The 25,787-nt window shown below is 36.9% G+C and overlaps 1 protein-coding gene across 1 annotated transcript in view; it reads left to right on the top strand.

The window, feature by feature from the left end:
* The window catches only part of SLC6A11 (solute carrier family 6 member 11), a 79,559-nt gene that overhangs the window by 25,963 nt on the left and 27,809 nt on the right, over positions 1–25,787 (top strand). The window contains exon 7 of the mRNA XM_042880360.1: positions 15,269–15,403. Within this exon, the coding sequence (XP_042736294.1) occupies positions 15,269–15,403 (135 nt within the window). The remainder of the gene's footprint in view (positions 1–15,268; positions 15,404–25,787) is intronic.

Below are 25,787 nucleotides of genomic sequence, written 5' to 3'. Positions count from 1 at the left end.
GATCAAAGTCCTCATAAATCGAGATGGCAGAGCAGTTTTCTGGTCTGAGTTTCTGTGTCTGATATAAGGCGTGTTTTAAAAGTTCCTAATTAAGTTCATCTATCTCTAGTCTTTTGTGCTAGATTGAATTTCATTATGTTTGTTTCCAGGAAGCATTTAAGATTTTTCTCTAGATTTTTATTGTAATATTTTTTTTTATGCTAGGCTGTTAAATTTCCTATACATATCAGCTGGATTGATTATTTTCAATGAAATAACACATTTATTCAAAGCAGAAAATGTCTTAAATTTTATTACTTTTGAAGACATATTCAAAGACTGGTGTCTGTGGGCCGGAATATCAGGAGAGAAAGAGGAAGGGGAAAATGAAGAAGAAAGATAAAGGTCAAAAGAGACATAATGTTTTCAGATAACTATGCTCTGTGAAATATTCAAGAGGTCAGTTTATTCCTTTCCTCTTTTTCTCTGCATCCTAATGCATGATGGCAGGAAAAAAAGTCCAAGCAATAAAAGTTGTCATTAAATCAAACCATCATTCTCTGAGCAGCACTAATACAGAATTCATCTACTCAGATTATGAATTGAATGTTTAATATTTTAAATTAATAAATGTATTAAATCTAACATACAGCTTAACTCCAAATGAAGTTCCTGTGACACTGTTAATGAGGTGTTTTAACCTTTTCCACTTAGAGTTCTTGAAACTCATCGCTTTCTTGTAAAACCTTTTAGTTTTCCATTCCAATTAATGTCTAATATTAAAACAATTTCAGGTAGTTCTGACAGCTAAATATGCCAACAGAATGTTATTCATATATTATAACTTACTGAGATTGATAACATATAACAATCTTGCCCAAAAATGCTCCCAAAGTTGAGGTAAGAACTACATAGGAGACTGATAAAGATTAATTTTCTGAACACATTAGTTATTATCCTAGACTCTGATCATTAACTCTTAGTTTAGTGCTTCATCTTTGAAAAACATTTATGATTAATAACTATGGCAATTCTGAATATTTCTATGATGTGTACAGCTTGCATAGTAGCTGGGTCTTGCTAATTTTTGATATTCAGATAACATCTATGAAATCTTCATGTAGCAATGAAAAGGATACCAGTTCTTTTGTGGATCCTAACTGTCTGTTTATTAATTTGACTAATTGTTCTTGAGCTTTAAACTTTGAGAAAGGGACATCAGAACTTCCTACTCAGTTCTTCTGAGAGTCCTTTCTGCCTATTAGATATTTTTCTAATTTTTTAAATATTTTTTCTTTTTCTAATGGCAGTACAAATATTTTTTCAGATAGAGATCACTCCCGTGACCTCATAGTGACTCCCTGTTTCAAGAAAGATTTCTATACTAATCCATATTTTTCATGTGCAATATCATTTACATTTCCAAGAAAATAATGTAAGGATGCTCTCTGTCTCATTGCAAAGACTTGGGCCCAATGAATGAATAATGCAAACTCTGCTGCATATTTCAGTAGGTCTGCCAAAGGATATAGTTATTATAGATTGCTGAAAGTCATGTTTTGCAGAACATTTTTAACATACCAGGTAATATTAACATAAGAATTTGTGCTCCACCATTTCCTTCTTTGCTTATAACTCCTTCTTGATTATTTTTATATAGGGTCTACTACAATTATAATGCTAATAGGATGCATTATTCAATTATGGTTTAGTTACAAAACCATAACAAAAAGCAAACAACTAATGAACTTATATTCCTTACTATATTAGTAAACTATAATAAAATTTAGAGTTCAGTCCAATTTGTGCTCTGAAATCTTCCCATAAATTAGACCAGTAAGTGTGATTATTTGTCCCAGAATATTGCTGCTATCATTTGGGTAATACTGATTTGGAGAAAAAAAAAAAGAGGGTAGGTGAAGGAAAATTTCTATTGGCCAGGGAAATTTCATTTAGTAAAGAGATAAAAATAATAGCCTACTATAATGCTGTAAGCCAGATTTCATTGTTTCAATTGACTCGACATGCAGTAAGCGTTTTCTGATAGGAAGTGTTAGAATATTGTGTATCAGCAGGATTTTGATATTAGACTATCATACTGCTTGTAATGATCACTGAGACCAAGACTCATGTCGTTTTTGAATCATCACAAATGAGATCTCATTAGTACCATGAAGAATCTTCTTTTATTATAGACAAAACCAAACAGAAAGTTATGTAGCATTTTTTTTTACTTCCATCTGACTCCTGGTGAAAATGTAGTAGAGCTTTAGGATCATTTGGAAAAAAGAAATCCCATAAGAGCCTCTTTATTTTTAATTTTTTAACTAATTTATGCATCACAGAGATGGCCTAATAATCATTGAACAGTATTTTTTCTGACTTTGATCTCTCAATGTTTTATCCCTTCCTAAATCTTGTCGAGTTCCCTGAATTTCAGCACACCCTAATTTTAGTTGTTGACCTTACGCGGTTTCTCCACTTACACTTCAAAGCCAAAACATAAGGAGAGGCTAAAAAAAAACAACAAAAGAACCTGATTCGGAAATATAAGATTAGAGATATTGTACTGACTTAGCACAAGGACTTTCAGGAGGGATCAATTCTTTCACAGTTAATGAGTGCCTACAAAACAATTGAGCAGTAGATTCAGAGCTCCTAGACACAGAGCTCCTCCGTTTTGTCCTGTAAAAAGTTGTGGATATCCCTCTAAAACTTGTTCTCATTGTTATTGTTGCTTCTTTTTGTTTTTAGATCATAATTGACTTTTAAATGTCTTGTACACCTTATCAAGCTTTGTCTTGAAAGCACGTCAGAAAACATTTTATGGTTCTGTTTATAACTTGCTAACTACTTCAGCTCTGTGGGTCCATTAACCAAAGCACAGAAATTGTTGCTAAAAGGTATTGTTGTGCTCACATGTATAAACAGTAGTCAGAATAGCCATTCATATAGATGCCCTCTCTACATGTACATGAGTTGTATAAGATGCTTGATTAAATTGTACTATGAGTCAAAGTTTGGAAGAATAGCATAGTGATTACATGGCATCTCCTCCTAAAGCTTTTCTTTCTTTTCTCCTGATTTTTCATTCAGTAACCTCACACTATCCATTACATCTTTAAAAAGGATATTGTTTGGTTAAGAAAATAATTTGCAATCATTTTAAATTAATAAATATGAACTTACTGCATCAATGGACAAGGGAAAAGCCCCTAATGTTCCCTATCTCTACCTCAGTAAGGCCTTTGACACGGTGCCCCACAACATCCTTCTCTCCAAATTGGAAAGATACAGATTTGATAGGTGGACTGGTCGATGGACAAAGAACTGGCTGCAGGATCGAGTTCAGAGAGTGGTGGTCAATGGCTCGGTGTCTGCATTGGAGATCAGTGATGAGTAGTGTCCCCCAGGGCTTGATGCTGGGGCCAGTACACTTTAGTATCTACATGAGTGACATCAACAGTGGGGTCGAGTGCACCCTCAGTGAGTTTGCAGATGACACATCAGAGGGATGGGATGCCATTCAGAGGACCTAGACAGGCCCAGGTGCACCTCATGAGATTCAACAAATCGAAATGCAAGATCTTGCACCTGGGTCAAGGCAATTCTCACTGCCAATACAAGCTTGGGGATGAATGGATTCAGTGCAGCTCTGATGAAAAAGACCTGGGGGATGGGAAGCTGGACATGAGCCTGGACATGAGCCAGCAGTGTGCTCTCACAGCCCAGAAAGCCAACCGTATCCTGGGCTGCATCAAAAGCAGCGTGGTCAGCAGGTCAGGGAGGTGATCCTGCCCCTCTACTACTTGCTGTCAGACCTCACCTGGAGCACTGCATCCAGATGTGGAATCCTCAGTACAGGAGAGACATGGACATGTTGGTGTGCATCCAGAGGAGAGCCACAAAAATGATCCAAGTGATGGAACAGCTCTCCTCTGGGGACAGGCTGAGACAGGGCTGTTCAGCCTGGATAAGTGAAGGTGACCTGATAGTGGTCTTTCAATATTTAAAGGAGAGCTACAAAAAGAAGGAGACAGCCTCTTTAGCAGTGTCTGTGGTGACAGAACAAGGGGAAATGGCTTCAAGCTCAAAAGGGGTAGATTTAGGATAGACATAAGAAAAAAATATTTTACAGTGAGGGTGGTGAGACACTGGAACAGATTACTTAGAGATGTGGTGGATGACCCGTCTGTGGAGACTTTCAAGGCGAGGCTGGGTCAGGCCCTGGGCAACCTGATCTAGCTGGGTGTCCCTGTTCATTGCAGGGATGGCCTTTAAAGATCCCTTCAAGCTGTAGGAATTCTATGATTCTAGGACTTTGAAAGCTTTCTCTGTAGTTATCACATATTAAAGTATGAGGCATTCTAAATTATTTTTTTTTTTTAACTGGTTACTTCAATTATTCATTTAAGTATTTTGTTTTCTATTATGATATCTTTGGGAAAGTTATAAACACTTCAGCAAAGCTAAAAACTTGCTTTTTCTAAGGGAGCAGCAGTACTGTTTAACCTACCAGAAATATGCAGTGTATTGGGTTGAAGTGTGGGCAGTCACTTGGGCAAGTGATGGCATAATTATTTCACTCCTATGCTGTTATTTGTTTTCTGTGTATATATACATAGTATATTAACCTGTAAAGCTAGGTGGGTTTTTTTGTCTGCTTAATGTTCTGATAAAAGCCTGTCTCACTCTAAATGATATGCTTGGCAAATTTGGTTGGCTCCCATGTAGACGGATTGTTCATGGTTTCAGGGTTTTATTTACGTATAAATCTTTAAGTGTTTGAGGGTATTAAGCTGAACTTTGTGAAATTCATGTTTTGACAGCATGGCTCTTGTCCTTTCCTATGCTTTTCTATTTCTGACTCTTTAATTATTTCTACTGATTCATTTCATCTGCTGAGATGACCAGAGTTTGTGGCCATTAAAGGGTAAATTGACAAGATATTCAATAGACTCTAAACTTTATGTATTAAAGAACCAGAGACAGGAGAAAGCAGCCATGTGTGAGTGTCTCCAGCCATGCCAAGCCTGGACTGTCTTGGCATAAACCTATCAACAAAAATAGCATGATGGTTTTGTAGGTAGTTCTGATATTAATATTAATTTGTAAAAATTGATGGACAGAAAAGAGTCATAAACTGGATGATCATTTAGAGCAAGTTAATAAGATAGCCAATGAATTGTTCTACTGTACAATTAACATCTGCAATTAAGTAAGTTTTAACTAAAAATGGAGGATCCTATGTTTGCACTCTGTGGGAGTCTTGAAGACCTTCTGTCCCAGGCTGCAGTTCTAATTGGCCTGAATAGTTTAATCTGAAGTTGACACCTGGGCTTTTGAAAGTTTATTCTAACAAATCAAGCTTCTCAGTATGCATTAGAAAAAGGTGACAATTTCACTTAAATATTGGTTATGTATTATTGTTAATTTTTCTGTTGAGGAAAAAACATTGTGTGAATGGTTCAAGCTGTCAACAACAACAACTGTTAAGCTGTCAGACTGCTTGACTGAGTATAGTGTCATCTTTCACTACTGAATGCTGTACTTTCTGATGTTACTTCCCTTTTTATAGTTTTCCTCCCTTCTCCTGCATTTTCTGTGCATGCCTCATTTGGTTTGCATTGATGATCTTTACCTTTTCTCAGGAAGGTCTCTCCTTTGTCCCTGTTGCTCCTTTGCTTCTCTTTGTCGACCTGCCTAAGGGTAGTTGATCATCCCAGAGGGAGAAGTGTTTTGTCTTTCATGCAATTCTGGTTCTGGAATAAACTATAGTGAACACATTTTGTGTCTAGCTTTGTCTGAAGTATTTTATCATAGTATTTAGTATTGGAAGGTGTGAATACTGCTTTTAATTTTGTCTGTCGTAATGAGTGAAACTTAGATGTTTCATGGTAGTGCAGCTTTGCTGATGTCATAGTGCCTTCTAATTTACAGTTGTGTAAAAAGGATTGACATATGGAAGTAAAACAAGGCAAATAGAAACAAGGAAAACAGTTGAAAAGGGTACACTGACCTGGTAGGAAATATGGGCAGAGATGCAACTCAATGTGGCAAGACCAATGAGTGAAATAGGTAGGGGGTGCATATGAAAGCTGAAGAAGGACTTTCTATTAGGAAGTGTAGCAATAGAACAAGGAATAATGGCTTTAAACTGAGTATAGATTTAGATTTAGATTCTTTGCTATGAGAGTGGTGTTGTGCTGGAGCAAGTTGCCCAGAAAACCAGGATGGATAGGACTTTGGACCACCTAACCTAACAGAAAGTGTCCATTTATCTGAAAGGGAGATTGGAACCTGGTGACATATAAGGTCCCTTCCAACCCAAAGTGCTCTATGAAACTGCTAGAATTAGAAGGTTAGCAAGACATGGGAAGGAATGTGGTGAGGTTTGAGACCTGAAAATCAGAGGTAGACAGTTTCATATCTTTTACACATTTATTTCTGCCCTCCCTCAAGGAGTTAAGCCTTGCTTGCCAGCAGTTAAGGTTCAGTCAGTAGTCTCAAAGAAAATTTATTTCTCAATAGCAGGCTATGTAAAAACCTTAATGGGTTCAGTGAGGCAGAAAGAAAGAGTAAAAGGACAGAAGGAGAAGATAAAAGGGAAAGATGTATGGATGAAGAAAAAAAAAAAAAAAAGGACTGGGGCCCATTGTGAGGAGCCCAGGAAAAGGAACTGGGCAGCAATGATTATATCTCCTGAAGTGTCTTTTGTTTTAGCCTAAAGTAATAGCAGAGAATAGCCCTTCACTGCAAGGCTTTAACACTCTGTCCAAGACTGATCTCTGTATTCAAAGAGAGAAAGTAGAACATTCATGAGATGCATGCTGAGTTCCTGCTATCCGCCTCCTCTGTGTGAGGTTTTAAAACAGCTACTGAGATTTTTTTTTTCACTCTCCTGTGCACTGAGCATTTAAGGACACCTCAGACTTGTTAGTAAGGGAGATTTTTGTGCCTTTCAGAGTGGTTTTCTCAAGCTTTTCTCTAGCAGCTGAGAAGAGTATCAAGTAGTAAACATAAATCAGGATTGCATCTGCATGATTTCATTCCTTGCTAGGTGAACCTTAACACTGCAGGCCCGTTTTCATATCAATCTTTTGTTATTCTGGATCTGAGCCCTGGTCCACAGCCTAAGTAAAGAGTGGATTTCAGTGCAGCTCGGGGACGTGTGTGTGAAATTTTGGGGCAGAGAAAATCACCTGTTCTGTCAAGTTAATGTATAGAAAAAAAGCAAGGATAGAAAGGAAAGGAGGAAGGCTGCCTTTGGTCATTTTAGTGATAATTCACAGAATTTTCTGGAAAATTAAAGGTGAAGCACAATGACATAGATTAGCATATTTGGCTGCAGGTAACACATAATGGGTTATTCTCTCCTTGAAGTTACTATGCACTCATGATTTCTCCATGTTTTTCTACTTATAGGACCTGCCCTTCTTATGAGTTCTTTTATTCCCTACCAGAAGAAATCAGCTAACAGTGCATAACAGAAGACAAACAGTTGTTCAGTCTTTGCTGATACAACTGTGTCAGGGCTAAAATTTATTTCTTTCAAATGTATGACACGACTGCTTTCTACTGAGCTCATCTGTGCTTTGTGACTGCTGAGTTACGAGGCTGTTCGTTTGGTTTGGTTACGAGTACACAAAAATTCCTTTTGGATACTGTTTTTGTTGGGTCTTGTTTTTATTCATCAAGAGCATGCAAAAGAACTGCTTGGTCTTGCAACATAATATAGAACCATGAGAGTTGATATATTTATAGCACTGTCTTTCTTTGGTTTCATATTTCTTCTGCCGAAGTAAAACAGGTAAAATACCCTAATTCTCACATGGGTGGTTTGTTCTTGGGTAGTGGGAGTCTATAAAGCATCAGGATTGTCTCATTAGCAATTTACAAGGCAGTATGTAGGTAACCACACCCATGGCACTATATGTGAAGGACAGTACTGTATCAAATTCCTGCCAGAGAGAATGCACTCTCTAGGTTGTAGAGTCAGTTTATCCATGATGTAAAAGTGTCTTTGTAGTAGTTCTGTTTACCAGGCATCAGGTGAGAGATTTACGAAATTTAATTGTGTACCATCTCAGTGTCATGGATTGAATCCAAACTCTTTCTTAAGAAAACTTATTGAAATAAATTTCTACACGAGCAACAAAGGCAGCTTCAGCAGTTGCTGGTGCTATATTGGCTACTAAAACACATCCCAGAGAAAAGAGTTGGCTGCAATGCTCAATTTGCCTTTCAAAAATAAAAAAGAAAATAAAAAAAGAAAATAAAGAAACTCAAATCATCCTGTATAAGCTTTGATTGTTGTCATGTCATGTGTGTCAACAGCATGACACCAAGAATTCTGCAAAAAAAAAGATTTCTCTTATTTTCTGTGGGTAGAAAAGGTACATGGTTCTATCTGCGATAACTAACACCAATTGATGTCAGTATTTAACTTAATTTGTAAGTCACTTGTTCCTGAAGTACCTTACTGAGGTAAAAACCACATTATTACAAGTCTTGGATGAACACAGTAAGGTGCCTGTATTCCCCAAAGAGCTTGTCCTTACATTTGATTTGCATGATGGGCAGTTGGAGATCCCTGTTGAACTCCAGGTATAAAGTGAGGACAGGGAGATGTGCCTGAGGTAGAAAGATAAAACTGGAGCAGAATCATAGTTTCAAGTCCAGGCCAATATCTTTAATGTGTGATTCCTCTCCTTTTCTGATGCATTGCATCAAATCTACTTCTCATACTGTGAAGTTCAGCTCAAAAGCAGAATTGATTTGCAGCACACTGTGTCAGATCAGCATTCTGCAAGAGGGCCATGAGGTGATTTAAGGGCTAGATTTAGAGTCTACAGAAGTAGGAAAGTTAAGTGCAGTAAGCCTTGAGGTAAAATACAGATGTGACTAACTGCACTGTAATAAAAGTAGTAGCCACAGGGAATGGAAATGTGGAGAATGTGGGACCTGGAGGATAGTTTAAGTGGTAAAGCTATTTATTATGTTGTTGGAACAGGCTGCCCAGGCAGTTGGTGGAGTCACCATCCCTGGAGGTTTTCAAGAAAATGGTAGACGTCACACTGAGTGAAAAGACTTAATGGGATGATTGTGATGGGCGGATGGTTGGACTGGACTAGTAATCTTTCCAGTCTTTATGATTCTATGATTATATATAGCTATTAATAATTACTATACTTAATAAACACATAGTATTACAAATGTTATATGATGAATATATCTCTCAGCAGTCACCATGGTGATGAAATTGTATCATCTTCTGGCTAAACAAACACAACTTTTCAGTAATAAATGATGAGCTCTGTTTTATCCTACAAACAGGAAAATCATCTCTTGTCCCCTGTCCTGTTCTGACCCTTGCATCTTTATCTGCTTCATAGGTTAAACATTCTCAGAATATATCAAAAACTACTGGATAGAGCCTTCAGTGAGATCTGGACAGGCATGTCTAAATTAGCTATAAATGAAGTCCACTTAGTGCCTTATTTGTACCTCATTTCTGTCATGTCTAAACTCAGTAAACTGGAAATTGAGGTGCCCAGTAAGGGACAATTCTGTACATTCATTTTGTAGAAACTGAATTGTCTTATATCAGAATCATCAGAAACTCAGCCCATATTGAAAGCTATGTAAGAAAATTTCAGGTTTCTATGCCTGTTTATAAGTAATATCAGTATCTGGCTTGCTATGTGTAGTAGAAAACAAGAAATCTGGAAGGTTCTGAAAAAAAAAAAAAAGCTTTGATTTATAAAAGCTTAAACTTTTTGAAGACCTTTACAAATTGTAGGGGGAAAAAAAATCCTCAGTTGATTAATTAGTCCTAATTCATATTTAAAATTCTTCCTGACTGATTTTTAAAGTTGACTTTTACTTGATTAAATAGCAGTCTTTGATTTTGAGATATTTGTGTCTCTGCAAATTCACTACTTGATGGGAGCTGCACGTAAACACTTTTGCTTGCAGTAATGAGCTTAGTGAAAATGTTTGAAGTGCTTCCTGTATTATTGTGAGGAAGACTGGAATAGAACAGGTCTTTCTCTTTGTGCACTAGGTTGCTAGCAAAAATAATAAAAAAACCATTATTCTAGATAAGCATAGTTTCAGTGCACGTGTGTTTTATTTGCTGTTCAAGTTCTATGCTGTCTCATTTATGGCTGTAATAAAATGCTCTTCAAGCAGGATAAAATACAGGACGCTTGTCTTGAAATCCCTGAGGCTATATTTGTTACTATTTAAGTTTAGTTTCTCTTGGTAACCTAAGAAATGAATGTCTTTAGGTAGTTTTATTGACTGAAGTAGGAAATCTTACACAAATAAATGGAAGTAGAACTTTGCATTTGCCCTAGGCAATACATTTTGAAAATTCAATGTAAGATCTGTAGGCCACATCAAAATAGCCAACAATCTTGAAGAACAATTTCAGAAGAAAAGGCAGATCTTGATCTCAATAATCCTGGGAGGTCTGGAAACAAAGCCAGCTGGTAATAACTTGAGAAAGAATTTCAAGTAATAAATTTAGAACACTTTATGTTGTTTAAGAAATATATATGTATAGAAATAGCAATTCATCTATGTTTATTGTTTACTTCAGAAGAAACTGCTGTAGTTCATTGTTATTGTCTGTCTTTGGTACTTTTTCTTTACTTTCTTATGTTCTTTGTAATCCTGGATTGGTAGAGTACTAAGATTCCACTTAGTCAAATATTTTGCCATCCTATCCTCCTCCTGAATTTCTGAGTAGAGCCACAGAAAATGTTGTTGAAATGAAATTTGGGAAATGCTGCAAAGATCATAAAATCAGACCGAATTTAAATAATAATTGATACTAGAAACAAGTACAGGGGAAAAGTATCTTCACCCATGTTTAATTTTTAAATGAAGCTTAGGAATGTTAACTTTGGTTTGTTAAAGGTATTCAGTCAAGATGGATCTTCCATCCATTCGTTAAAAAGAACACAGACAAAATGGAATGGAATAGATTTTTTGTATTGATGTGAAGTTTTGGAGTTTTCATTTAATTCTAAAGAGAACTGTATCAGCTTGACTCTGACATTTATTTATTTATTCATTGCCTTAATTACCACACGCATTAAAATAAGGACTTGCACAGCTCTGCTAAATGGAGACTTTCCTGTTCCTCAGCCATTGAACTTGGTGTGATATGAAATTAAAGTTATTTATGTATTTCTGGTGTTACTATTACATGATTAATATTCTACTTCCTGTAATCACTGTGCACTTACTAAGATTCCTTTACACCTTTATGAAGCTATCTTTTGCCACCTAATTTTCTACTGTGCCATGCATTCCTAGTGTTTTTTTCCTCAGAGCTAAGAAATGAGCATCAGAAATCCTACTAAAATTTCTTACCTGTTGGTTTTTCAGCTGCTTTCTATACCAAGTGGAACTGTTGTCACACGTTAATAATGAGCAGCTGCAAAAGACTCTGTGTCTTGTGAACAATAAACTGGTCTAAGGGTGATTAAGAAGATTATTCTGTGCAGTTTTGTCTCTATGGGTTAACAAACAAGAAAAACAGCAAATGATGCTAAGTAAATCTGAAAAACACAGAGAAAATAGAGCCCTCATCTGTTGTGCTAGATCTATCTTCTACCCCACTCATACTTCTTACAAATCCACTTATCTGGTATTTTGTTGGCTTTTTGTTTGGTTTCTTTTCTGCATATGAAATTTTAGCTTAAAAATATTGGTAGATCTAGAAAATGTGTTTTTCCTTTTTGATATAGTTTTGAAAAAACTTGTGAATCAGCTGTCATTCCTTTGTACTGTTCTTGTAAATCCAGTTAGCGTTGAAAAATCTCATCTCTCTTCTGTTGTGATTTGTAAATTCATAGATGGTATGGTGTCATGTCAGCAGAAGACTTTCAGACAATGATGAATGGAAAAATTAGCATGTATGGTTGTAAAAGAAAATCATAACGTTATCTGCTGTTAACATCTATGATGTTAAAATTTGAAAAACTGAAAAATTATTAGTGGAACAAGATGGCTGGGTAAACTGTGGCATGTAGACTTTTTTTTTTTTAAGGGAATATGTGCCTACATTTATAATACATTGGCATATGTACAAAGACACAGACTGTGATGAAATAATTCCTTGTACAATTTTACTAACATCAGTACTGTAAAGCAGGATAAGAACTACTCTTTTCCTCTGTCACATCACTCAGGCAGTGAAATTTTTGGTTCCCAAGTCGTTTCTCTGCACAAATGTACTGCACTGGAGATATAATTTCATCTTTTTCTACTTTGTAGACAAGCCTTGTATGCTACTGATACCTGCAAACTTTAGCAGTCTCTTCCTGACAAAAGAAGTTGGTGCTGTCAATCGAGTTTTCAGTGGTCATTGTGTCCACTAAATAAATAAGTTAAATGACTAGCCAATAGTCAAAAACTCTAAATGAAAGTTAAAGATGGGCAAAGCATGGAGTCACGTCTTTTTCTCAGTATAACTCTTCTGATTTATGGCAAATTGATGATGATTCCATCATTGCTGCTACTTTTGCCTATCTCCTAAAGAAAAATAGAGGAATTCAAGGGAAATAATGTTCTAAAACATCAAGTGATGCTAAAATCTTTATTCCATTTAAGCTTTTAGACTTCTGAGACTATGTTGCTCAATTCATTGCATGCGGAGCTTCCTCCTTATTCTCATAGATTTATTAGAGATTTCTTCTACGTTTGCTCACAAGTCACTCTCACTGGAATATCTGGGATTGGTCTTGCCAGACTGTTCTGAAAAGCACCTTTTTAATTTAGGATGGGAAGTTCAACAGTCCTCATAGCCTGATCTGTACCCTTGTACCAGATCTAGGTGTTTTGGTATGAAAAGACACAAACTGGTAGCTATTGTGTAATTATATGCCTACCTAACTTATGTTACATAAGCATCTAAGTCTCTTAAATTTCTGCTAATTGAAGTTCCAATGTTTTGATACTTAAAGTTCATGGCAGCCAAAGCTCATGGTGTCTTTCTACATAGTGATATGTATAAACATCTTGGTAGATTTCCCTGTTGTATTGCAATGTGAGAATTAAGTGCAAGAAACACCATGCCAGACATTTTTATTTTGTTTCCAACTCCTCTAATACTGGCACAGCTCTGACAAGTTTAAAAAAAGCATTTTGAGCATTGGAATGCAAATTAACATACCAAGCAATTAAAGTCAATTAAAACAGGATGTGGTGTAATTAGAAACAGTTGTGTTCACATTTATATTCAGAGAGGTTTGATGTGTTGAAAGAAAATGATTTAGGAAACTTTTAATGCCTACAGATGTGATGATGATAATAATAATGACATTTGATTTCTAAAATGCCTCATCCTCTTTAATTTTGTGAGCTCTTGAGAAGCATAATAAAACAAGCACAGGGACAAATGATACACTGGACACAATGGAATGGAGTACACCAACACACAGGGATACTCAAACACTAACTACAAATAGTGGCCTTCCCTCCCCTCTCAGCACACTGAGTACCTGTTGCAGTAGCAAAGAAGCTACCAGCAATGTTAGTTAGCTCAGGAAGGCTGTATCTTTCCTATGTGTACTTCCTGGGTATCTCATTTATTGTTTTGAGTATTTATATTAGCATTTATTGCCAGAAATACTGAACCAATTTTCCTCCCTATTTATTATCTTTTTTCAGTATTGTAGCCAGAAAGGAAGGGGATCCCCACTCTCTCCATTCAATACAGGACTCAGATCAGGACCATGTTCATTCTTTTTCTTCTCATTAACCCGCATTCTGTTTTCATTTTGAGCCTTGCTATGGAGGACAGTCTCTTTGAGACGATATCTATTTGAACTCAGTCATATTCGTTTGCATTTTCACTAAGTCAATAATAGTAGAAGAAAGTACTGGGATAAATCTTTCCATTTTGCATTGTGTTGACCTATGAATTAATTAATTCAGAATTTTGCACTTTACAGGTTTATAATGGTTGGTTTGATTTCCTGGGAAAATAATTATTTGTATTTTCAAAAGGGATAGGGGACTTGAAAGATATGTAGGTAATTACCTCCTATTAAGGCCAGGAAGAATGAGGTGTCTAAGTATGACTTGGGCAGATGGACACATTCAAAGATCTGCTGCATGTTTTCAACTTCTTTTCTGTCTGTGCCACGTGAAGCACACGTGACAAGATTTCATATTTGGGATTATGCATTCAATGTGGCTTGAAAATCAAAATTCCATTTGTCATGAAAATGTGTTTGTCCTGTCATGGGTTGTCTGATGTTACAATTCTGAATTTGAGATGTCTGTTTTTGAGGGCTTTACAAGTTATATCTTTTTACCAAATGTTGCTCCCTATTCTTGCAGTTTAATTCACTTTGATTTGTGCAAGTCAGATATATTAAAGCATCATCTCATGTTAGGGTATATTGGACCTGCTTTGTGCAGATAGAAATAGTTACAGAGAATTAAGTTCAAGTTACAATACTTCTTAGAGGAAATGTATTTGTAGTGATGTGGAATCAATCATTTAATCCAACTCCAGATTTGAATAGCTATATTTGGCTCTCAGCTAGGTGACTATATAATTAGAGAAATTCTGCTCATTTTTTTCTTGGGAAAATATGACTTCTCACAGGTTTCCAGAAATATTCAGTTGTTCCCCATCTACTAAAGAACATCGATTTCTGAAAAAAATCTGGCCACATAAGTAAAAACAAAAATTACTGGGTTTCAGCACTTCCTTAGAATGCCTCACTTGATAAGGTTAACACAGCAGATCTCAGAAGGATATACGTAGTATTTATGTATGTTTATGAAATGTTCGTTCTTCAAGCACGGGCTTGCAAGCAAGGCAGTCATATGACATCAGTTTAGTAATTACTAGGTGGCTGAGAGTTCATTGCATGTGTTGTTATATACTCCATATAAGATAACGCAATGAATTTCTTGTGATTGTGAATCAGTGTCCCTCTACCAGTGTTTGGAGTAGTAGTTGTATAGTGTATGTGTACACCACAATATACAATGCAGCCAACTGTCACTAACCAGAGTAAATAATAGATTTAGAAACTTCACAGTTTTTATTGAAAATATTGACCTTTCCTGCAAGTTGTAAATCATTTAAAAGGGAATATGGTTGAAGGACAACATTCATCTGTGTGAACAAAGGCATCAAAGGCCCCTTTTCTTCCAGAAATAATTTGAGTGTTTTAAAATCTAACTGGAAGAGAGACGATGCACTTTATTGCACTTGGAAGAAAATGATTTTCTAATGTTTGCTTTTTTTTCCTAGGTTGTATACGTAACAGCCACGTTCCCCTATATCATGCTGATGATTCTTCTGATTCGAGGGGTAACGTTGCCAGGTGCTTCCGAAGGGATAAAATTCTATTTGTATCCTGACATTTCCCGACTGTCTGACCCACAGGTAGGACCATGGCCCATGCATTTATTTTCTTCTTTGTCTGGGAAAAGCCGCAAAAGTTTATTGATGTTAAAACCTGAATGCAGGTGATTCCTGGGTAGATGTTTATTGGTGGAGATTTGGAGTTGTAGATAGAGATTAAAGCTATCACTGCTTACATTTGTTGGGTTGGATTGTATTACTCTTTTAGTAGAGTTACCTTGGCTGACAAATCAGAATTTTCAGACGTACTCAGTTGCTGTTGTACATTCTGCCACTGAGAGGCAAAGTGTTGCTATTGGTTTCATCAGGAACAAACATGACTCTAAATTAGCCATTTGAGAGCTGTACCTTTCTGTGCTCATTCCAAAGCTAAATCTCAGTCAAGAGTAATATAGAAATCAGTCATTCAGATCATTATTGACGTTGAAGAAGTCGTCTCTATATACCATGAAGAGATAAAGGTCCAGCAAGACACTCAAAGCATTAACATTTTTCAGGTATTTCCAGAGTGGAGTTGAACATGAAAATGCTGGCTTAAGTTGAGTTTTTGTTGTTTTTTTTTTAAAATGATTGATTACTACAGTAAAATAATTAATAATGAGTTATTTCTATGATATCAAAGAGGGAAAATGCTACAAGCTCTATAATAGCTAACAGATTGTAAACAGTGTTTTACTTATCTGGTTTGGTGTTGCAAAAGACAATAGACGTTGATACCACTTAGTAAACGAGGTGATGTGTTTTTTCTTACCCTCAAAGATTAACCAAACAGAAAACACTAGGGGAAAAAAAAATTTAAAATACAAAAATTTCCAATGAAAATTTAATCTTGTAGAAATGCCATTCAGCCTAAAAGCAGCAACTGTTCTGTGCCTGCATAGATGAGAGGTAAAAGAACAGTTGTGGAAATGGAGTTAGGAACCCAGTGATGTGCTGTGGCTTCCTAACATCTAGCCTTAGCCTTGAATAAAGGTATCCTCAGTTCTCCTGAGAAATTAGCACAGTGAGAGAGCGAAAAAAAATAAAAAAGCAGAATTCCTTCATGTACTTCCAATCATTTGTTTGCAATACTTAGCAGACACATACTGTGGTAAATTCACCAAGCCCCATTTCAAGTGAACTCTATGTCTTAATTCATCTCAGCAGAAACATGAAATGTCTCTAATGTCTCTAATATGCTTATCTGAGAACATGGATGGCATGCGTTTATTATGTTCAGTTTTAACTAGCGTTTCACTTTATTATGTGGTTCTGACAACTGAAGTTACGTACAGTCTTAGCACAAAGTGACAAGTACTCGTTTCTTGTACGTGTTCTTCCACCTATGATGTCTGTTGACCTCATGTGAGCAGGAGGTAGACCTGCTACTTAGGTTTTGCTTCCTTCATTTGTCCACTGGCTCACAAGAAGCCTTTTAACAGGATTTTGCCTCTGTGGATTTTCCACATGCAACCAACACCCTTGCTGCTGTTTGTCACTGAAGGAGGGCATGCAAGCTTAAACAACGTTATTGTCAGTTTACAAGGGGGTTTTTATATGCCTATTTACCATACTGTTTCCATTTGTAAAGAAGTACATTGTTGCCATGACAATTTCCAAAGCATAGTGTTAAGCAAGGAGTCTGAGAAGCACAATGCCACATGTGCCTCCATCAGTTGGTCCAGCACATACAGCTCAGCTGATACTGGAGTGTCTTTAAAGAAGGCTTCATGTTTTGGTTTAACAAGCCAATATTTTTTCCCTCTGTTTCAGTGTGATTTTATCTAATAAACTTCCAGGCTTAGCAAACTTTGGAATTTAAAAGATTTATCTCTTTTTGTGGGAAAGATGAAATAGGATAGGCTCCATAGTTCACAACAGAGTTCATTAGCAATAATGTAGATGGCTTAATTGTAGCACAGGTGGTGAAACGGTTTTAGAGCATTATTTGTATTTTGAAAAAAGTGTATTTTATTGAAATTGAGCTTTGTTTAGACAAATCAGCTCTGGCAGAAGATTTCTGGGTTATGGGTAGTGTCCTTGGCACTTCTCAAGATAACAAAGCAGATTGGCATCACAATTGTAAAAGTAGAAGATATATTTTTAACATTTGCTTGCAAAGCAGAACACAGTAATGTTCAAAACCATGATTCTTTTGCATTAAAAAAAAAAAAAAATTAGAAAAAAATATCCCAAAACATTCCACGAGCCACTTCTGAATTTGTTCTAGAAGTTTTTGTCAAGGAGAAATTAGGAGGCAGCTGAACTAACCGTAGTATTTGTGTTTTCAGTTTTCATCTTCACTCCTTGTTTGTTTGGATCTACTCCACAGTATCAAAGCATAATGCATGTGTACTAGCAGACGTTGTTTTTCTCTTTGCTTGGAGGTCTGTTTAAATGATGTTCCAAGAAGACTGTGTGTCTGTATTAGGAGAGCAGTATTTGAACCACAGTGCCAGCTATGTTTACTGTGGATTGAGTTTCTCTTCAAAGCTTGCTTCAGTCTGAAGTTCTTGAATCTTTTGTTTTTGTGTAATTTGCATTCCATGGTTTGTTATAGCTTTCTAAGCAGCTATTCATCTGTCTTTTCAGCTTCTCTTAGAGAACACAGCATTTGAAAACTATTTCATTTTTATGTTTTCAGCAGACTGGGCCCTCATGGTCTGAAAATTCCATGTTCTGTCCTGAGTATCTGCAGAGCTCATACTGATCACTTTTCTTGATAATAGTAGAGTAACATATTGCAGCTTCAGTGATGCTTTACTTCATCAGCACTAAGGTCTCTATAGCCCCCATATTCAAATTGGTTTGAAATGTGCTCCTTTACCTCCAATCTGGAAGACATAGCTGCTGTTTATAGATTAAACATGGGGTCCTTCCTGAGCTCTAACTCACACAAAAGAAGTATTCTGAAAAGTTAATAGGATTATCATGCTTCTTATGTGCAAGTCTGACCTCAGAATATGGTTCTAGTTACCTCTCAACAGATGTAAGTCACTTAATATGTAGTTGTGCTTGTGAGTGGTATTCCCTGTTCCTTTCTGCAGGAAAAAAGTTTGATTCCCTGTAATGAGATTTTCCTAATATTTGTGTGCTGAAGAGATTTTAAATTCTTTGTTAGGGACTAGCAGAGAAAACAATTTGCTGTGTCTGAAATTGTGGTAAATTTAATCCCTGCTGTAGCTGTGGATCCTTAAAGTGTGGAGGGAAGTGAGAATAGAATCTCCTTGTTTACTGCATGCCTGGGTGCTGTATCTGGCTGATTTACTAATTTATTTAAAACATTCACATGAAAAACAAAAACAAAAACAAAAAAAACATACAAAAGTATTGCTTTAATGGAAATATTCATAACAGCATCTGTAGAGGTGGACATGATTTATAGTTGCAGTCTTTTCTGAATAGTTGGTGTTTACAAAAGTCTTGAATAAAGTTCAGTAACATGGTTTTGGGGCTGAATTTCACAGAATGCAGTTCCATTTGGGGGAATGACAGTTGTGCTTTACCTGTGAAGCAATTACTCATGACCTTAAATATGAAATATGAATTACATAAAAGGCACAACAAAATATGAGCCACCACAGTTAGAATTGTTTTCAAATTCATCTGAACTTTCATTTGCAGTGATGAAGTGTGAATGTTGCAGTAAAATTTCTGATGCCAGAAACATTTCTACGATGCACATTTAGTAGCTCAGCTTTTTGTCCTCTTTTTCCATCTTCTCTGAACAGAGCCAAGCGGGAAAGAAACAGAAGTGACAAGAAGGGTGTTTGCAGAGAGAACCTCTAGTTACTCTGTTGTGATGCTGTGGCAGACATGCTGAAATTTGTCATGACAAAAGCTTAAGTTTCCTCAGTGTTCTGCATAGACTCTTGCTAACATAGGCCAGAATGCAACTGATTTATTTTGTTTTATTTTTAAAAGCACACTGCTGATTCGTGTCCAATCTGTTGCTCTACAAAAGCACCAGGTCCTTTTCAGTTCTTAAGTCTGTGTGCAGTCCGTGTTGTTACGTGGGATGATTCTGTCCCAGGTGAAGGACTTTGAATTTGCTTTTTGTATTAATGACGTTCCCGTCTCCTATTTTACTAGCTTTCTGATATCACTCTGAATCCCAGCCCTGCCTTCCAGACTGTAGATCTATCTCCAAAGCTTACAAGTAGTATCATCCAACAACTTGCTGAGAGAGCACTCTCTCCTTTCAACCAAATCACCAAAAGAAAACGTTTGATATTAACATCAGTGCTGATCGCTCAGAGACATCACTGCCCCATCCCTGGAGGTGCTCCAGGCAAGGCTGGATGGGGATTTGGCAGCCTGATCTAATATAAGGTATCCCTGCCCATGGCTCTGGCTGTTCCCATGCTCTGTGTGAGGAAAAAAAATGTACTACATTGGATATAAGTTGCAGAGAAAATGTGTTTTTTCAGTAGACATCCACTTAGAGTGGATGCAAGTTAAAATGTTATTTTTGCCTGAAAATTTTACTTTTCTTTAGAATCTCCTTGATTTTCTCATTAGCATAAGTGTATTTTTCTAGTTATTACTCTTTTTTGGCATGGACCTGCAATTATTTTCTTTTGATTGTAATTCATCACAGCTGTTAACAATTCCTGTTCATTTAGCCTACATATGGTATGCAAGTGTGTGTGAGCACTGTGGGACACCGATGTAGAGGTGGTATTTCATTCAGTCCTGTTCTATTTAAACTGGAAAAATATGAAGGAATTTATCATTCCTGAACTTGTGATTTCCAAGCACAGTTCTCTGTGATGAGAGCATCAGTAGTAACATCGTTCTGATTCATTGCCAAGGAGTCTCTTTTTAGCAGAAATATAAACGACTGAGATTAATTCCCCCTCGCTCCCCTGCTAGTCCATGCAGCCTTGAAAGCAACTATCACAATCGCATCGCCATCTTGAGGCCAAATGAAGCCCCTGTTTCTGAAGGTAGAAAATAAAAAAAACTCGTAGCCTCAAAAGTGGAGGCAACTGTTTTATCTAATCAGAAGTCCTAAGGCTTTCTTTCTATTTCACAAAATTTAGAAGAAACAAAAAAAAATCATTATGTTGGCAATGAAATGATGTCTCATATCTGGATAAGTGTTTTGATACTTCTGTTTGTTTGGAATGTTACAAGTGAGAAACCTAATTCTAATGAGGAACTTACTGAACAGAATGCATTCAGTAGAGTACAGTCAGCCTGGTTTTTAAGTATGGTACATAGAAAAAAGGTTCCGCAGCAGATCACCTGCCTGCCATCATACCAACCTTATCACTAAGTCTAGTAATACCTTCAACAATTTACTGCACTTTTCACTGTTTCAAGTAATGATGCAGACATTTAGTTCAAAGAATTAGCTGGGGAGAAAAAAATAAACAGTAGGAATGAAAAGAAGAGAAAGTCAGTTCCCATCACACCTATGCAGTTCTGATAAAAGCTCTGTAATCTTTTTCCCCTGCCATTTCCCCCCCATTCTCTATATTGTTTACATCAGTAGGTATTCACTTTCCAAACCAAACAGTTATGATGCACAGCTGTGAACTGTTGTGAATGTAAAAAAGAGGAGTGAATGCCAGAAGGCTGTGCAAGGGCCATAGGTATGAAAATCCTGAGCTGAATTTACTGTGTATGTAACTCCAACTCTAATGTGTATTTTTGAACAAGCAGTGTTGTTTATTTGATACGGAATCTACATTTCAAGCTGTTGTGCCTCTGAAAGAAAAAAGGTATTGCTGCAGTTGTGAGGCTCTCCTGTTCCTTTTAAGTATTAAATTCCTTCCCCAACTTTCTAAAATTAAAACATGAATAAGAACAGATTCTTCTCTGCACAACTCTGCTGTTTTCAGTCATACAAATAACTGAGGCTTTAAATTGTAAGGTAAGCACTGTACAAAGGCTGGTGCAATGTTTAAAAACATTTTGCCCTGCCGTGCATTTTATAATCTGTGTATTGAGAATCTTCCATTTTACTACGCTCTTTGTCTTTTGCATTACAAATTATTTAAGTGGTTTTAAAGAAGAGCTAGACCAACAAATTGCTGCAATGCAGCACTTGCTGAACGGACAGAGATGTTTAACAAAACCATAAATCACTCCTGGGAACCTGTTCACAGTTGCTCCAAAGACTGGCTGAAGGCAAGTCTGGGAGCACATTGCGTTAGCCCTACTCCAAGGAATGTATTTACTGCTGTGTTGAATCTGCACTGCGGTCACTGAGCATATGCATTTCAAGATGCATGGGGAGAACGCACTCAGGGTCTTCTCCTGTCACAAAAAAACAATCAATGAAACAAAAAAAACCTCTGCAGTGCATGGAATAGCCCGATATTTGTTCACACACAAGTCACTACATTGTGCATATATATCTCAGTTTGCTGTGGGAAAGGAACAATCAAAATTGCAAACAAAACTGCAGGACTGTTAGTTTGTAGCACTGACTGATGTGGCCATCTGACTGATTATGCCATCTATGTATATAGATACAGCCCTGGATTTTCAGCAGCTTAACGCTGTGAAATTTATGTAGTGTTTTGTTATGTACCAAATTTGATTTCAAAGGTCCGACTATTGCCTTGGAAAATATTGCCTTATTTCAAGCAATGAGCAAATAGTTTGTCTCCTTCCACCCTCCAGCCCCCCCCCCTCCCCACTTCCCCAGTTCTTTCTTGTGTTTCTTGCTACTGCTACATAAGCAACAGCAAGCTGAGCAGGCAATAGCAGATTCTGGCAGTTAGTAGGGACTTGTTGAAAGAATGGGGTCATTTTGTAATTTGCACAGGGCTTTCAGGCCACATGGAATCTCTCCCAGCTTTCCCTACAGCCCCCTAGCAACCATGGCAATGGAGAGACATCACCCGAGTGTCAGGGAGACTAACAGCACTTTAATGTTAGACTTTACGGCCAGGGGGACGTGCCACTGGAGGGAGACAGGGTCCACGCATTAGCTCGCTGTGTTGGCAGAACAGGGTGAAATTTTCACTGTTTGCAATGATGGCACCTAAAAAGAACTAGATAAACACAAAGAGCTGTTTTATGTGTAAATTGATTTACATTCTCTGGAACACTTTTAGTCGTTAGGATGGTCAGTGAGTTCAGCCTGTCATCTGCTCAAGGCGTCAGGTCCCCCAGCAAGAGAAAAGTCGTTGATAAAATTTGTTACAGATTAAATTAAAAAGTGGTGCAAAAATACTAAATGAGCAATAGACAGTAACAAAGGAATAGCAATAAGGCATCTTGTTCTTAGTGAAGGATAATCAATAAAGGCAGCAAATAAAGGTTGCACACTGACTCTGGGACAGGTCACAAGTGGATGTATGATGTCATAGAATGAGAGGCATTGGAAATATGTAAGTATTGTAAAAATTGCAACAGGATTCTTGGCAAATCCTTGAAGAGATATTCCAGAGGAATGAGATGAGAAAAAAAAGAGCAGGACACTACTGGAACAAGTTACAGCTTAAAGAAAATGTCTTATTTACTGTCCAACAGAGAAGTACGTTTACATGTTTTTCTTTCAAAATCTTTAGAACATGCACTTTGTCATTCTCCAGACATTTCTGCGATTATTTCTGTCCTAGAGTAAGAATCCAAATTGAACTCTCTAAACAAACCAGCAGAGGAAAGGGTGGACAAAACTGCACACCTGAAAGCAGTGCGTTCACTGCACAAACTCATCACAGAGGTGCCATCCTGCAGGGATTGACTGTGAGATTGGAAAGGTCTGTAGCTAAGACTACATGGAGCACAGTTCACTAGATAGCCTACATGAGATTGGTACTGGAGTTCTCCTCAGGTGTTCTCTGAACTAATGGAAATACATACCAAATGAGGAGGCAGGCAGAAAGAAACAAACAGCAAATACCTCTCTCCAGGTCACTGTATGTGATGACTAAGGATTACTCTGAGCTGTGGGGCCTTCTGTGGCAATGTCTACATATTTACCTTACAACTGAACGTGCCTGGCTGCTGCTCTTCACTCTTCCTACTGTGCTTTCCTGCAAGTGTACAGTTTGTATGGCAGCTGGTCATACATGTACGATTAAGTTGCAAGGGCGCTGTGGGAAATAGGTAAAAAATGACAGAGGAGGAGGAAGGTGGGAGGTGACCTATGTCAGAAAAATGAGCTGCCTCTCCCATCAGGAGTCACCAACTGCCAGGTAGCTCCCAGCAAGCAGCCAGACACAGGAGAGATTAGAAAGATGAAGATATGTGTATCTGCAGCTGTTACTTTCAGATGCTCCCTACTCTGAATGTCTATGCAAAATTATTTCCTTGTGGGTAAAGCAAGTCCACTTTTTATTAGTATTGCTTTTCATTTAGGCCATTGAAGCTGTATTGATTTTCAGCTACTTAGCATACATAACTGCTTCTTCCCTATGCATTCTGTAGTGTTTATATGTACTCAAATAATTTTTTTATATATGTATTATACAATATAAAATATATGCTATGCTTATATCATTAAAATTGCCCATGAAGATAAATGACAGGATGGGATGCTCAGCATAATTTTTAACTTCAGTCTGTTGTGATGCATTTCATAATGCGGAGGAGCTGCTCAGATTCTTTTCTCTGAAAGAAGTATTTTAAGAGGTACACTTACTCCTGTGTCGATCTTAATTTTCAAAACATGTTTTTTAATTTAGTGATCTTTTCTGGAATTCCTGTTATTTTAAAATAGATTTCCATATGTTATGATATTTTTCCATCTGGTTGTTTATAAATAGTTACTTTAAACACAGACTCAAATAAGCTGCACATTTGGTGGCCATTTGCACCAAAATCCTGGCTGCAAAGATACATATTTTTTATTCTGCCAGAAGAACAGAGGCAATAATCTGCTTTGTTGCTCCAGTGCCAACCAAACGCTATTTACTTCAGTTTAGGACTGTAAATAAGGATAGGAAGGGAAGCATTTTCCTGTCACGAAGAGAGGCGATAAAATGCTTTGTGTAAATTTGTTACAGACTTGGCAGGAAATCATCAGATGTTGATGCACTTTGGGATACAAGTTCACTGCTCTTTCATTTGTTTGCTTATTTTCAATCTGTGCAAACCTTTCAGAGAACATTTGAATCAAGAAAGCACTGCTGAATTTGTAAATAATCAGAGGCAGAATCTGGCTGTTGGTGATTTTCCACTTAAGTTCTGTGTTTGTGTATTGATAATTTGTTGGAGCAAATCGGAAAACATTTAGAATCATAGAATTCTCAGGTTGGAAAAGACCTTGAAGATCATCAAGTCCAACTATAACCTAACCATACTACCTTAACTCTAACAACCGTCTGCACCACATTTCACACAGATCAGAGCTTTAGAAAGTGATATTAATTTGAATAAGCATTTTCCTTTATTCTTTTAATTTTTATTCTATTTTGAAACAAAACCTTATTTAGGAGTTAAGTGTGAAGCAGTTCATTTAAAAATAGGGAAATAATATTTGATTCCTCAAAATGTCCTTTCAGTTTTTGACCAAATGCTTTAATGTTTGATGCAATTGATAAATAACGTAAATTAAATAATCATTTCTCTGCAGAATTAAATGCAATCTCAAACAATGTCAACACTTTAAGTAGCTCTCCTGGCTTTAACAAAAGAAGGCACTGAATACAAATCCTAAGCTGCACTTTTTAATTCTAGTGATTTATTTATTTATTTACTTTAATATTGAACTTCACTGTAAGTTTCTGCCAATCCATGGTGTAAAGGAAAGGTTTTCTACTGCTCAGCTCTCTTAAGAAAAGAACTAGGCTCGCAACACAATTTTGGTGAAATTTGAGTGGCATGTTTAGTAAGATCTTACAGTTTGGTGTACGGTTCCTGCTGCTCTCGTCACAACTCATTCTTTTACAATAGTCTGAATCCCTCTGTGTAAAATAATAAAACAAGGCGATTACTCTAAGGAATGTTCATGAAAATGTGTAGTGAGGGCAGGCATTTTTCCAGCCTAGAGGTCTGAACAAACTTGTTTATCCATCCATGAAGGTGAGCTGAGCGTAGGTGGAAAACAAAAGCTGCAGTTAACTCACTGCCTGAAGAAGGTGTTGTTGGGACACTGGTCTTCAGAGAGTTGCTGTCTTATGGAGGAAAGCAAGGCATGTCAAGCACGGCTAGGGATTACAGGCTCAAATGTTTTGTTCCGTAGTTTGGTCTTCTCTACAAAGTAGGTTAGGCGGTCCAGACTCACCTTGTTTAGCCTTAGGTATAAAACTAATGTGTAAGATTCCTACTTTGCAGATGGTTGCCTTTCATTAGTGTCAAACACGTGCAAATAGATAGTGGACTATCAATATATGGAGTCAAAGAATGTAAGACTGAGTTAGTAGCATTTGGGAAAGATGAATAATTAAATAAAAGCATGATGCCTTTTTTCTTCTTTCCATACTAAAGTAATTCAGACTGTAGATTGGCAGTATCAAATGGA

Source organism: Lagopus leucura, unplaced genomic scaffold, assembly GCF_019238085.1.
Source record: "Lagopus leucura isolate 7727_CA_CO unplaced genomic scaffold, USGS_WTPT01 Super-Scaffold_100026, whole genome shotgun sequence".
NCBI lineage: Eukaryota > Metazoa > Chordata > Aves > Galliformes > Phasianidae > Lagopus > Lagopus leucura.
Note: the sequence above shows the minus strand (reverse complement) of the source record. Positions and strands in the feature narration are given on the sequence as shown.